Source organism: Podarcis erhardii (genome assembly GCF_964252035.2).
Source record: "Podarcis erhardii genome assembly, chromosome: 2".
In the NCBI taxonomy this organism is placed as follows: Eukaryota; Metazoa; Chordata; class Lepidosauria; order Squamata; family Lacertidae; genus Podarcis; species Podarcis erhardii.
Window position 1 is genome coordinate 65,912,904 of NC_138498.1, and position 15,572 is coordinate 65,928,475.

The 15,572-nt window shown below is 43.1% G+C and overlaps 1 protein-coding gene across 2 annotated transcripts in view; it reads right to left on the reverse strand.

Moving 5' to 3' along the window:
* Window positions 1-6,953: 6,953 nt before the first annotated feature.
* The window catches only part of LOC309336091 (LON peptidase N-terminal domain and RING finger protein 1-like), a 32,432-nt gene continuing 23,813 nt past the window's right edge, over window positions 6,954-15,572 (reverse strand). For both annotated transcript variants that reach the window (XM_081851541.1, XM_081851540.1), the window contains exons 8-12: window positions 13,344-13,465; window positions 12,192-12,350; window positions 11,881-12,043; window positions 11,096-11,242; window positions 6,954-8,123 (exon numbers count right to left, since the gene is read on the reverse strand). In XM_081851541.1, the coding sequence (XP_081707667.1) occupies window positions 7,959-8,123; window positions 11,096-11,242; window positions 11,881-12,043; window positions 12,192-12,350; window positions 13,344-13,465 (756 nt within the window). In that variant the 3' untranslated portion in view covers window positions 6,954-7,958. The remainder of the gene's footprint in view (window positions 8,124-11,095; window positions 11,243-11,880; window positions 12,044-12,191; window positions 12,351-13,343; window positions 13,466-15,572) is intronic.

Below are 15,572 nucleotides of genomic sequence, written 5' to 3' on the forward strand. Positions count from 1 at the left end.
AAGAAACCTTCCCTGGATTGGGAAAACATAACTAACTACCAGCTAGTTGCTAATCTCCCTTTCCTGAGCAAGGTTTTGGAGCAAGTGATTGCAGACCAGATCCAGGCGCTTTTGGAAGAAACTGATTTTCTGGATCCATTTCACTGGGGTTTAGGCCCAGTTTGGGCATAGAAACTGCTTTGGTTGCTTTGTACGATGACCTCTGTCGAGAGAGAGACAAGGGAAATACAGTGGTACCTCGGGTTACAGACGCTTCGGGTTACAGACGCTTCAGGTTACAGACTCCGCTAACCCAGAAATAATACCTCAGGTTAAGAACTTTGCTTCAGGATGAGAACAGAAATCGCGCGGCGGCAGCGGGAGGCCCCATTAGCTAAAGTGGTACCTCAGGTTAAGAACAGGTTCAGGTTAAGAACAGACCTCCAGAACGAATTAAGTTCTTAACCCAAGGTACCACTGTATGTCTGTTAATTCTCCTCGACCTCTCAGCAGCTTTCAGTACTATCAACCATAGTATCCTTCTGAAGTGACAGCCCGAACTATGGGTGGGTGGCACCACTTTGTGGTGGTTCCAATCATACTTGGATGGCCATTCCCAGAGGGTGCTGCTTGGGGAATGATTTTCAGCCCCATGGAACCTTCAACGTAGGGTTCTGCAGGGCTCAATCCTATCCCCTACGTTGTTGAATATCTACATGAAACAACTGAGTGGGGTTATTCGGAGATTTCGTGTACGTCTTCAGCACTATGCTTATGACACTCGGCTCCTTTACATCTGCAGGTGAGGCAGTGGAAGTGCTGGACTAGTGTCTTGTCTCAGTAATGGACTGGATGAGACCCAACAAACTGACCCTCAATCCAGATAAAGCTGTTAGTGGGTGATTCTCTAGACCAGATAGGTGGGAGATCACCTTCTCTTGATGGGGTTACACTTCCTCTGGAGAAGCAGGTTCATAGCTTGGATCCTGGATCCTTTGCTGTCGCTCAAGGCTCAGGTGGCCTCAGTGGCCTGGAGTGCTTTCCATCAGCTTTGGCTTGTGGCCCAGCTACACCCCTTTCTGGACAGAGATAGCCCAACTACTGTTGTCTATGCTCTGGTAACCTCAAAGTTAGATTACTGCAATGTGTTATATATAGGCCTGACTCTGAAGATGGTTTGGAAACTTTAGCTAGTGCAGAATTCAGCGGCCAGGTTGCTCACCGGAGCAAGACGGTTTGAGCACATGACACCGATCCTGGTAGTACTGGCTACCCACTAGTTTCCAGACCTAGAGCTGGTGTTGACCTATAAAGCCTTAAATGGCTCAGGACCGCAATACCTCAGGGACCGCCTCTTCCCATATGAACCTACCTGAACCCTGAGATCATCTTCTGAGGCCCTTCCTCATGTGCCTCCTCCTCAAGGTGTCAGGAGGGTGGCAACATGAGAATGGGCCTTCTCTGCAGTGGCTCCCCATCTGTGGAATGTTCTCCCCAGGGAGGTTCGGCTAGCACCTGCATTATACACCTTTAGGCGTCAGACAAAACATTCCTTTTTAACCAGGCCTTCGGTTGATTTCATTGACATCCAATGCCTTTTTTAAATGTGGGGTTTTTTTGGGGGGGGTATTGGGTAGTTGTTTTTATTTTGATTATGTATTTTGTGGTTTTATATTTTGGTTTTATTCTGTGAACCGCCCTGAGACCTCCGGGTATAGGGTGGTATATAAATTCAATTAACAACAACAACAATCTTCAAACTACTGTCTGACATTTTATCCTAGAATCAGTGGAGACTGGGTACTTTTTTTCTACATAGTCCACACACATGTAGATCTATTGCATATTTGTTTTGCTCCTGAAAGGCAATGGTGGAGAAACTGCTTTCATTTAGAAAGCAAAAGCTCACTGCCGATTAATTCTGAATTAACCTGCAGTGTGTCTGTTCGAACACAGATGTGGGCAGTCTTGGCAATTGCAGGCTTCCTTCTTCATTCAGCTGGGGAAAAGGTGCAAATAACCTAATCTGGGGAAGGTTTCAAATGTGAATCAGGTAAGGACACCCAGCCTTGCAGGTGGCAGGATCTGGAATCAATCTACATTGAAAGTAGCATATTGAGGATGAGCACGAACAATTCCAGATCAAGAAAAACTACATTTTTGTGCTACCAATGAGTGTCTATGCAGCCTGAGCTAGTTGGTTATATGTCCCAGACCAGCTACTGAAGCTTTGCTGGCCCAAACTGGAACCAGGCCACAGAAACTTGCAACTGAACCTGAACAGAAACAGCAAAATTCACGGTTCACTCTGTGCTTTATGTACCACCCCCCACAAATACTTGCACAAAAACAGAGTGCTTTGGTGCATTCGGAAACGGGACACTTGATTTTGGAGTTGAAAAGCTTGGATGCTGGAGGAAATAGTCTCTTTCTGTTGATAACCACCAGAGTCCTTAATTTTTCTTCCCTTGTCTGTGAAGTCCTCTGATCTATAATGACACCTAGTGGAAAGAGGCTTCATTGCAAAAGTACATCCCAAGCACTCAATACACTGCACCGTCAAGAGACACATGTAACCCAAGAAGTAATACACAACCCATATGGCAAGGGGGTGAACTGCTGGCCTCTTTGTGCCATATGGTATATAGTAACCCCCTCCCCCCAAATCAGACTTGGGGGAGAACTCCTTTATGGTACCCAATAGAATGCTTTTTGCAAACCCGATTGCAATAGGAAGGTGCATTTTCAGAGAAGTCACAACTGGGGAAAGGAACCCTCCTCTCCCTTTGTGCGGCAACCCTTTGCTGAAAGCACATACTAAGCTACAATTAGTCTTGGAAAAGGCCTTCTATCACCTGCATGCCCCCCCCCCCGAGTGATTTTAAGCCGTTTCCTCTGCTTTTTCCATCACGTTGCCATACATCCAGGTTGTCCCTGACATTTTGCCGATTCGGCAAAATTCCCCTGAAGCCATTTTTACACCCGAAAAACAGGACATGTCAGAAATTTTCCTGACGTGTGGCAAGCCTACCAACCACTGATATGCAACCCCCTAGAGAGCAAGGGTGGACATCATAATGCCTTCCAGATTTTGATGGACTGCAACACTCATCAGCCCCTATTAGTGTGGCCAAAAATCAGAGACATAGAAGCTGTGCATCACATGTGCATCACATTAACTACGCTTGCCCTAGAGACTTGGCCAAGAGGGAATATACAGGGGGGAGGGGGAAGAGAGTCAATATCCCCCAAGCCAGTATCAGAGGCTGCAGGGGAGAGAAGAGGGGGGAGCCCCATTGCACAAGTTGAAGTCCTTGCTCAGAGCTGGATAGATGAATCCTGCCCACGGCTTTCCTGTATACCACATTACTCTGTTAGCTTCCACCATGCTTCACTTGAAAATACTTCAGGCCAAGATACAACTTTTTCATGTATCTGTGTATTGCCTTCCCAATTATGAGAGCATAAATACCCAAGTGATTGGAACTGCAAGGAGGAAGGGTCTTTTTGGATCTCTTTACAGCTGAAAGCTAGAGAATCCTTAAGGCAATTCCTGTGAAATATATGAACCTCGGATTGATCCAAGTAGACACAAACGCTGTGCTCAAAAACACAAAAGTTTATTAGTTTGATAAGAAAATAATAATAATAATTAGACCAGCAGGAAATAAAAAGATACAAATACAAATGAATTCGGAGTGGAATAATTCCCTAACACATTTTCTACCAGGTAAAATAAACAGCTCACTTACAGTGGAATCCGAAATGCACTTTCCCAGCAGTGAGTCTCACTGAATTAAATGAGACTTACTCCTGGGTAACTGTATATAGGACCACAGCCTCAGTTTCTCTAAGTAATAACTTTGCAATGAAGAGAGAGCACACAAACACATTTTAAATACTATCCACACCCACATTTACAGACTTGGGGGAAAAGAGGGAAGCAAGGAAGTCCATGTGGGGTTAAAACACACACACAAGCAGGATGAGTATATCTGCTGGTTGACTATGCAGTTTGAGAAATCCTAACTGCCAGAGGGTCAGTAAAACAACCGCTGCCACCCTCTCTTCCTTCAACCTGGCCTGGCTCTGAAGTAGCTCCACCCTGAAAAAAGGCACTTTCCAGTTAAGAAAAAACTTGTGCGTTTGTCAGTGGCTTTAAACACTCCCTTCATATTTCCATTTCCTATAGCATGTGAAGCAAGCAGCAGCAGCAAATCCCTTCCATAACAGGGATATACATATACAAAAGAGGCATTCACCCTGTTCCCACTCCATTGCTGGGATAGCCTCACTTCTCCTTACCCATAATTCCAAGGCCACGTGAACAGGCCTAGCACCCATAAGACTCCAATGCTAATTGGCTCCCTTTTTTACCCTCCTTGTGGAGACACAAGGCCAAGCAGCCAGCTTTGAACAAGAGACTGCTCCACATGGTGCAGGACGGACAGCAGTTCCCCACACAGACTGGCTTGCCATGTACAAAAAGACTGAAGGTTGAGACTACCAAGCTGTTACACTGACACCTCCGTGTATGAAAATGCCTCTGGGAAGTCAGCGTTAAAGTGTCTATCATACAAACTTCCTAGATACTCGAAATGAACCAGAGGATTTTATTTTATTTTTACATGTTGAAAAGAAACTAGTACTGATTTCAAGAACCCAACTTTGCCCCATCCCTTTTAAGCATCATTTAACATCTTTGGTTGCAGAAGCTTATTATTCCCCTTAATGAGGCACATTGTACAGAAGAATGGGCTCGACTCAAATGCTTTAGAACAAGACATTTGAAAGAAATAAACAGCTGATGCCAGCATGACAAAATAGGCAGCGAGGCTGCAGAATCTCAATTATACTCTATAAATAAATATCACTTATCCTGACTTAGGACTTTTAGCTAATGGGACAGATACTGTGATTGGCTGGAGAACCATGTCAAAATGCTGCACGGCTTATAATGTAAATAATATCTCTCCAAATGCTTCCAAATAAATACAGAATGAAATTCAAGATGAAAAAAAGAACCAGCCTAGCCACCCACCACAGAAAAATTCAGGACACTAGACAATGTTGATGTTCTCTGTTCCTTTGCAATCCATTAAAGAAAACAACATTTGCAGCAAAGTTTAAGCAGGCAATGAAAAATAAATAATTACAATGGTAACTTAAAGTACTGGTTTTCTTCTCCTTGTGTTTTTAAGAACAGAGGACTCATTCACACTTATGTTTACCCTGCTCCTTTCCCCTGGGAAAACCTACGGATTAGCAATGGATTGGAACAAGCAGCAATTGGGTTTTCTGCGGACTGCCATTTGCTCCAATTTAGTACTAAAGAGCAGGTGTTCCAGGGGAAAGCAGCCAGGCAAAGGCAAAACCACTTTGACTCGTTCATACAAAGTCCAGGATAAGCAGAGAACTGCTCGGACCTGTGCTTTCTAGGAGCTAGCATGATGACCTTTCAAGTCTGTATACTAAACCTTCCAAACACAGTGCAGATTCCAGATTCAGAAGCTTTCAGACTGTAAGACACTTGCATCATGTGAGAAAGCAGAGGTTACAAATATGGAGAAACGCTAGACATGGCCCAAAACTCACACCCATAGGCATTTTGGTAGCTTGGCACTCCCTAAGTTATCTGATAAGCAGAGCAATCCTAAGTTTAGGAACCTAGTGGAACTATAGCCCCATTCCAAATTCCATTTAGGAGCAGGGCTACTGCCCGTTGAGCCAGGATAAGCCTGGCAGAAAGGAAACGAGCTAATAAAATAAAATTTGACTTACACCACCCTTTTTACTCGCATAACAGTGTCCTCAACTTGACTCAAGACAGCAACCATTTCCAGACATGTTGTCATAATACTGATTTGCTTGGGTGATTTTCAGCAAGTTCTCTCCTTTCTCTTTGAACCATTCCTATCCTATTACCAGGTGGTTAGGCAGATGAACCTAGTAGGAAGGATTGTGGTCGCCCAGGAGATGGTGAACATGTGCTTTGCTAATTGTAATGTGGCAATTATTGGACAATCTGTCAAAATAATTTGGTTTTCTGAACAGAAGGTTCACCTGCCTACAATAAAGTCTTAATTCTTCTTTCTAAATAAGAGGATCTCAATGTCATTGGGAAAAAATTTAAGGTCAACCAAAAAGCAACAGAGCTAGAAATCTGAAGACGTTAATAACAGGACAGTTGTAATCAAGCTTTGTTGCTCATTCCTCACATCTATGTCCTTCAGTTGGGTGGCAGTTGAGGTCATTCTGCCATGTGCTTTTTATCTGAGGGTACTGAAGGGTACGTACCATCAGCACCTTTTTTTCTAGAAGAAAAGCACTGATTTGGCCTAATAATTGTTAATCATAGAATGGTAGCATTCAAAGGGACCATGAGAATCATCTAGTCTAACCCCCTGCAATGAAGGAATATGCAGCTGTCCCATATAGATGTCCAGCCTGCAACCTTGATATTATCAGCACCACAACATTCCCATCTTCTATGTAAGTAAGAGGTCTGTAGCACCTTAAAAGACCAACAAAATGCATGACCACTCATAGCTTGCAAAGCAGATTCCTATACTGGATACATTTATGTGACCATCTCCTACAATATCAGATGAAGTAGTGCCTTGGTTACAAAAACTCATAATCAGCTGGCATTTCAAGGTGTTTTTGTATTTCACGTAATTGCCTAGCCAGGCACACAATAACTAGGCAGTGCAACAGAGCTGAAGCCTTAGCCTTGTTGGTTGATGCTCTCAAAAGTAGGGTGATTCTTGGCCAATACATGTTAGACCACAGCAACTGTTTTAGCTCTTTGCTCCATTCCGTAGAAGTGATTTCCAGAATTTAAATTTTCTTCTTCAAATCTCTCTGCAGTCATCTTTTAGAAGTTACATTGTTTTATTCATGAACAGCCTTTCCCTAATTATACCGCTTTGGAGTGTTACTTCTACATTATGTAGAAGTAGTTGGGGGGGGGGTTATCACATGACTACAGCAGGGGTGGGGAATCTTTGGCTATTGTTGCTAATATTCCCTGACCATTGGCCACACTAGCTACAGTTAATGGGAATTCCAGTCCAACAACATTGGGAGGTCCACAATTTCTCTATCCCTGGCTATACCCTTGTTCTCCACAGTTTTCTTCTCTTCACAATGTCTTAAGGGCCAAGCCACACATGACTCCTGTGGTGTATTCTCCCACAGAATTTTTCTTTAGTTAAAATGCAGCTAGCAGGGTTAAGGGGTGCAATTTGAATTGAGGCTGAGGTCAAGGGAGAGGCTTTAACCCTTTGCTCCTGCATTGTGGCCTTGAGGAAAGTCGCTCCCTTCTGAGGTAACAACCGAAGAAAAGAAAAGAAAATACAGATACCTGTATTGATCCTGTCTTTCTCTATCCTACTCTGTAACCTCAAGCAGATTGCTTAAGTTGAAGTTGAAGAAATGGCACAATATACACAATATACATTTTGTAGAGCTTTGAATAATTGTACACAAGCATCATTAAATGACATAGGAGGACAAAACCCAGGAAGTCCTAAGCATTCGTGGTGGGGTTTTGGTTTTTGCTTTCAAGGGATGTGGTTGCTCAGAACTTTCTTCACTTAGCACAATGGTAGTCAGGTTTCTTGGACAGATTTCACATCTAGATCACTGCATTCTTTTAGACCCAACAAGGCCAACTAAAAGTCTTTCAAGGGATATTTCCTGTGGACGGTACATCTTTGCTATTGAATCTTGATACTATTGCACAACAGTTTCAGTTATCTGGTTCATGGCCTATTGCTGATCAGTTCTACAATGAAAAGAAGTAACTGAAACACACAGAAGAAATAAAGAAATAGAAGAACAGGTTAAGGCTTTACCCCAACCCCAGAAAGAAAGCTGGTAGGTGAATACAGCAAAAACCCACTTTGTTTCTGCATATATATATATATATATATATGCATACGCACACAACTTCTCTAAGGAATGAGGCTTGAGAATTAGCTGTTGTAGTCACGACTTTCCAGAATGACATTCAGAATATGCTTCAGTTGAGTGAGACGAGCCTTCAGGGAGGTCTCAGAAAAGATTGTCAATTTGCGGGTCAAGTCAAGGGGCAAGATGGAGATAAGCCACCAACACCAAACTGGTCCATCTGGAGATGCCTTGTGAGAAAACAAGGGAAAATACATTAACTCCTTGTGCTAGGGGTTCTATATCACTTCATGGAGGAATCAGTTATGGCCTGTTCAGTTGCAATAACTGAGGGATTGTTCCTTCTTCGGCTAATTAGTCTGCATTCCCCACCTGCAACAGTGATGTCTGATGTATGCATCTTGTCTTGTTTATTATGTTACTAAGTTGGAAGCCCACCCTGTGAGCTTCTGACGTAAATTTCTTAAATAAATAGAATCCTTCAGGAACATACGACTGTTGTTTCTGTGCTTTTTATCTTTGTTTCGTTCTTATGCCTTTTCAATGTAAGCATCTCACAGGTTGTGTGCTGCTCTGGAGTGCAATATTGAAAGGTTGCCTAGAAATTATCTAAATAAGAACAGTAAGGGGAAAAATAACAACAGGAACCAAACTCCACTGGGAAACTCCACTCTCCTTCTTTGGAGGTCTTTAAGCAGAGGCTTGACAGCCATATGTCAGGAGTGCTCTGATGGTGTTTCCTGCTTGGCAGGGGGTTGGACTCGATGGCCCTTGTGGTCTCTTCCAACTCTATGATTCTATGATTCTATGAAATGTGCCCCTTCCCCACTTAAGATCAGGATAAGGGCTGAGAACTCCTGAGGATAGGAAAGAGTTCCTTCTTTCAGAGCTGTAATTCCTACTTCCATATTGCTTCAGAATAAAGATATGCAGGTTTTGTGCTGTTCAACAAGATAATTATTCCTGTACTTTAATTAATTAACCAACCAGCCAACTAGGTAGAATAGGACAAAAGAATCTACCCAAATAAACAGGCTTCTTCACATGCTATACTGAATGCAGGAACAAACTGTCTCTACATATGTACAAGTGTTTGTATGAAAAAATATGCAAATTGATTGGTACAGCTCAACTATTTGTGTAACAGGTACATAGATTGTACACTCATTTAATAAGAAGAACTAGCAGTGCAAAGAAGCCCACCCACTACTACCATGAATTAGAAAATAGCTGCTGGACTGATTTGGAAAGTCCTTCACTTCCAGGATTTTAAAAAATACATCAGGTAGAAAATCCTTCTGCAGACTTCTCTTCTTGCCTCTGCTGCACAGCCCAAGATGAAGCATCTTGTGGAATATGCATGAATAGGGATGACAGTGTATTGGTTCCATGGATATGGAAACAGAAGCCCTCCAACGACTGTGCATTGACCAAATATTAAGTAGCCTTTCTCTAGGAAATCACACAACCAATACTGCAATCTGCATTTCCCATCAAAAGAATTAAAGTTTACTTTCATGGGAAATATGCATTAAAAGTTCATATTTAATGGATGTATTGCATTTAAAAAGTTTACTTTTTAAAACTTCGCATTAATTTAAACAGTGAACAATCTTAAACTGCTTAGCATCCAATTTACTTGACATACTAAAAAAAAAAACAACTAGTAACTAAACAATGAACCACACACTCGAAAAAGAAAATACCATAATAGTTCCTTTTTCCTTTTCCTTTTTGTAATTTAAAAAACCTGCTTAGTTCTCAGGCAATAAATTTAGGCAATGTCTCTTGGGAAGCCAAAAGAAAAGCTTGTAAATAGATCCATTTATCTATTTAGCAGTGTGCACATATTTTAAACATATGCTCTAGAAATAAATTTGGGAAAGAAAACAAATATTTCGATTCATCCCATGTCCCTTGAGAGACCAATGCAAGAGCTTAGTTTTCTGTAAAATTGTTCTTGGCTGATCAAATATGCCTGAAGATTACATAGTGTGGTCTAAAGTTCAAGGTTGGCGTCAAAAGTTACTTTAGTGGCCTTGGGTAGCAAGTTAACAAGTGGACCAAATTTTCCATTCCCACAGTTAAGGTACATACAGCAAAGCATCAGTTTATCCATAATGGTAGGCTGCTCTGAAAATCTTATGAAGTAAAGCTGGGACTGATGGAAGTTGTGGTTCAACAACACCTGGAGGACCACAGTGGGAAAGGCTGATGTAAAGGAACTGGAGGAGCTGTTTGGCACTTTAATATATAGCCAAGTCTCATTTGGTATACAAACAGAAATTCAACACTTGATCACACTGGATCAAGTCTTATCTTCACCTCATTCCTTCAGTATTATTGTGTTCTTTCCCACACAATTTAGCCAAGATTGGCAGGCACCTGTAGAGATTGGCTACTGGTCTTTGAGACAGTCCACTGATCTCAGTAAGGCTATTCTTAACTTCCTGCATCTCTGCAAGCCAGCAAGAAGATGGAACAGATTAATCACAGGATGCAAATGATCGCACTGTTCCTGAGCTCTTTCAAAACAAAGCTGTTGCTAAACTTGGCAGCAGGCCATTTGCATTGCCATAGGCACAGCCAGTTCAACGTGTGAAAAGCATAACATTAACAATGGCCTGGGCTATTAGTATCCCCGTTAGGCTGAGTCAACGAGCTGTCACTTCACTAAAGGGGAGTTTGAGATGAGGGGCCAAACCAACACAACTCCATGAACTGTGGCAATTTTTTTCAATGCTTTTAAAGCTAGCCTTCTAGTAATGCAAGTCAATGCTGCTTTTATCCACGAGTGCCGTGCATCTACTGGTTCCTCACCTTATTATGTTATCTAATAAATGGTCCACGCATCTTGTATGTAGAATCCTGTGAGCATTTTGCCCACTGGGAAGGCAGCTAGGCCAGTGCAAACCTACAGTGTATATGCTCTATTAGGCTCTTAGAGTGGGCTTGCAGGAAATAGGATGCATGCCGGTCAGTGCAAGTCACTCTGCACATTGTTGCAGCCATCCAGATCTAACAAGACTGGATCTCCCATGATTTTTCAGCAAAATGAGAAACAGAATGGGATGCGAGAGTGTCTGTATTATTAGGTACTTATCTCCTTTTCTGACCCTTCCCTCTGTTTCACTAGTACACTGTGCTTTTGAATCTGGACAGCTCCCATTTCTAGGAGCCTGGAGAGAGAAAGCGCCAATACCTGTATATCTTCCTCTTTCTCAGGAAGAGGTCCATGGTGCATCAAAAGCTGTCTGAAGGTGGTGTCTCCATGTTCATAAAATCTCTGAGTTAGCTGGTATGTGCAGTCATGAAGAATTTGAAGCTCAGCCAGTTCTTCTCCTTCCACCTTTGCAGAGAGAGCAGCAGATGGAAGAACAAAAGAAGTGGAGGTGATGGAGAAGGGGAAGGGGAAGGATAAGAAGGGCGGAAAGAGGGAGAAAAGCTCTGTACGAACAACAAGGCCTTGATTTAAAGGGATGTCAACTAAAGCTTTAGGTAACTAATTGGCAGTGGGCAAATTTTAGCTGGTGAAGCTGAGAGTTAATGCCATGCTTTCTTCTCTCCTTTTTGAGGTTATTTTGGTTTTCAAAGATGTCTCCTATTATCCGCACTGAATGGTGGCCTTTCCTTCTAACAATAAATTGGCTCTCCCACATCCATCAGTATCCTAAAAGGGCACATTTGTGTGTCTGAAATTTTAATTTGATTAATCAGTTGAAAGGCAGATTAACACATCAGCTCAAGTTCCTTAATTGGAACCTACTTGTTTTGCATTTCTCCTGCACAGAACTTTCAATCAACAAAGTGCACCTGTCATTGCAATGATTTAGTAACTCAGTAAGATGAATGCCTGCCACATACACCCCATCACCAAAGCTGGCACATAAGTTATACAGCCAATGGAGAAGACGCCACTTTATTGCCTCTGTCCTATTCCGTGTTATGATTACTGTAGCCATAAGCTACATGGGGCACCTTACTCACCTTCTCATCATCCAGATACTCAATATCTGCAGTGTGGTAGCCATCTCTATGCCCACGTCTCAAAACATGGAACCTCCGTCTGCCTATGGTATCCACTAAAGAGCGTCCGTCAGGTAGAAATGCTATCTTCTGAATCTCCAGCATGCAGCCATAATCAGCAAAACTGAAGAGAAGGAAAACAATATTGAGATGGTTTCATAGAATAAAAGAATTGTAGAATTGTAGAGTCGGAATCTCAACTAAAGTTCAATAGAGGAAGAAAGGGATTAGAGAGATCAGTGCCACTCTGCCAGGATCTCTCTGCCACTTACCTCTTCCCATTCTCATACATACACATGCCAAACGTCTTTGTGCCAGTTTCCTGACACCTTCGCATCATGAGGCGGTAGCGAGGCTCAAACACATGAAGGGGACACACAATGCCTGGAAAGGACATTGTGCACACAAAAATTGGGATATTCTTAGTCAAGCTGCAGAAGGAAGGAGAAAGAAGCATAATTATATGCTCTCAGTGTGGCTAAAATAAATTCTACTTGTGCGTGTGCACATGTGAATAATTCGCTAAATTGGAGCTCTCCAGATGTTTCAGGCAACAATTCCCATCAGGAATGATGGGAGTTGTAGTCCAAAACATCTAGAGAGTGCCAAATTGGTGTATGTTCCGCATGTAAAGTTATACAACTTAGAGATGCGGCACAAGCTCTCTCACACAAAATGAATCTAGGCAGCTGTGAAAGGCAGTCATTGCCAAAGGAATGGGCAAGACTGATCCTCTCCCTTACTCTTCACTTCCATGTCCTTTTCACACCTTTCACATTTTCTGGGGTCTAGTTGCCCTGGCAGGGCCCACTGGAACTGCTACCTATCTTATCTGATTCCTGAGACACTAGGCCCTCATGAAGCATTGCTGCCAGAGCCCAACACTGCTTGAGGCCCCAAGCACTGCTACAGCCATGGAGCCACTGCTCTCCCATATCCTCCTCCTGCTAAATGGGCCTATCCAGCAGCAGAAGAGTTGGGGGCAGAGGACAGTTCAGACTCTGATACAGAGGAGGGCTGGAGAGGTGTGGGGCCCGGAGGCAGAGAGACAGGACACTGAAGAAGCCCAGGAGACTCCAGCTCCACACAACTCCCCTTGATCTCCTAGGACATGCGGGGAAATGAAGCAGGCTGAGCAGAAATCAGTCGTGTGCAGGTGAAGTATGAGACTGCTTAGGAAAGACCCTGGGAGAGAGGAGCATTAGTGGACACTGGGAAAGTGGGGTCCTTCAGTCCTCATCCCTGCCTCAGTTGGGAAAGACCTGCAGAGAAGGGTGGCTGGGAGTACTAGGCCGGAGTGCTTCCGTTTCACTTTGAATGAAGACTTAACTTTACTGACTTCTGGAGATCTGTTGTTTTATTGCTCACCTACGCCTGACCTGAGCCCTGGCACTACAAAACAGAAAGCAAAAGTCTCTGTTTACTTTGAAAGTTCTGCCATTTCAGCCTGGTGGACGCGTTTCCTGTCTGCAAGTTGTAAAGGGAAGACAGCCATCATGAGCTCCTCCAGCAGAAGAGTGGTGTTGTATTTTCCAGCTCTCAGGTACTGGAAGAAACCATAACATCGTAAGAAGAGTCCTGCTGGATCACGGCAAAGGCCCATTTAGTCCAGCATCCAGCTCTCACAGGGGCTAACCAGATGCCTATGGCAAGCCCAGGAAGAGGACCTGGCTTTAATCCCACTCTCCCCACATCTGATTCCCAAAGGCATCACTTTCATTTTATGAGGAAGAAAAATCATTATGGCATGTATTAAGGATTCACCATTTCAAGTAGCCTTTCCCAACCTTTGGTCCCTAGATGTCCATGGACAGGAACTACCATCATCCCTGACCATTGGCCATACTGGCTGGGGATGATGGGTGAAACAAGGTTGGGGAAGGCTTCTTTTTTGAGAGGTATAGGTCCTTGTGCATTATCTAGACAACAGAATGGTTTTTCTTTTCTTTTTTTTAACAGAATGTAATTATCTAGTTTTGACAGCCAAGACCACAAATCAGATACATCCCAACACCAGAAACCGAATTCCAGGTTAGCATGTTTTCAAACAAAGATCTACAGGGCTTCCAAACACAATTTGAAGGAGAAAGGCATGTGCCTTTTTCTTGTTTGATATTGCCGCTATTTGAGATCAGTTATCTCTTATTATAAGAGTCTATGTTGTGCTACCTAGATTTTTTTTTTAAAAAAAAAAACTTAGAGTCAACACACATCACAGCCTTCTTTCTTCTTGTTTTCATGATGAACAAACCAGTATCTACTATCAGGGGAGCCTCGCCCAAGTGAGGCAGAGTTGCAGCAATAACCTCCTGGCACTGCCACTTACTGGGAGGGGCAAAGTGGTGGAAAGGTCAGGGCTGCATGACTACAGCAGCAGAGCAAATCTGACATGTATATCAACCCACCCCTCCTGTGGCGCTGCTGCCAAGAGGCTAGTGCTGTGGTTCCAGCCCACAGGGTGAGCTGCTCCTGTCTATGTGTAAGTCTAGAAAGCACAAAACTCAGGTAGAGGAAGGAGAGAATATGGAAACCGAGGTGTGGGAGCATTTACTCTGTGGAATTAAATCAGGGCAAGGCTGTAGCTCAGGGCCAAAGCAACTGAAATCCCCAGAATCTCCAGGTAGGAGAGACTACTGCCTGACAACCTAGAGAACCACTGCCAGTCACTGTAGACAATACTGGTCCTGGGTAGCTCAGTTGGTTAGAGCGTTGTGCTAATAATGCCAAGGTTGCAGGTTCAATACCTGTATGAGATAGCGGAATAGTTCTGCATTGCAGGGGGTTGGACTAGATGATATTGGGGGTCCCTTCCAACTCTACTCTTCTATGATCAAGGTAGGCAAATGGTCTCACCAGTATAAGGCAGCCTACTTCTGAAGTAATATGACAATGTCTTCCTTAATTGCTTCCTTTAAGCAGGAAATTACAGCTATTGTTCACTCATCATGTCAACTGCTTCTTTTCTTCATGTGAATCCTGTTGCATGGGGGGAGGGACCTCTACCTATGCAGGATATGGCCCACAGAAACCATATCTATAGCATCCATATAATAACTTAAGCTGATGTTTCCAAGGAGGGGGGGGGGACTGTATTTGCCTTGTGTCTGTAGATTAGCTTTCCTATTCCATTACTTTGCTACCTGTTCACAGGAGGCCAGTTTGCTTGTGTCTGCTATTGACCCTTCTCCATTATGGGATGTGTTATGTGATTTCCCATTTCAATAATGTCATCTGCTCAGCAATAAACCTGTGGCTCAGAGGACCCTCTTAATTGGAGGCTGAAAGCATTATTTAATCTCCACATCTAATGCAAATATAATGTTTCCATTTAATCAACAATTATCTATGCAAGTCATACCTGGCAATATTCAACAAACCCGCATTGATTTAGCACTTGGAGAAGAGCCAAGTACCTTTTGGTCTGATGATCCTAGCAAGAAAGCAGGTGCAGCGATTTCTACCATAGCACTGCACCTGTCATAATTTCACTTACGTAACATGCTGCTTTTTCTAACAATTATCCAGGTCAACAATGGAATTGAATAAATGCCATCACCTACTCACAGTGATAGAATCTACAATGATCTTTTCCCCTCAAGCACAAAGAAAAGCTCTAATTCAGGTTAAATTAAACACAAATGCACACATCCTGC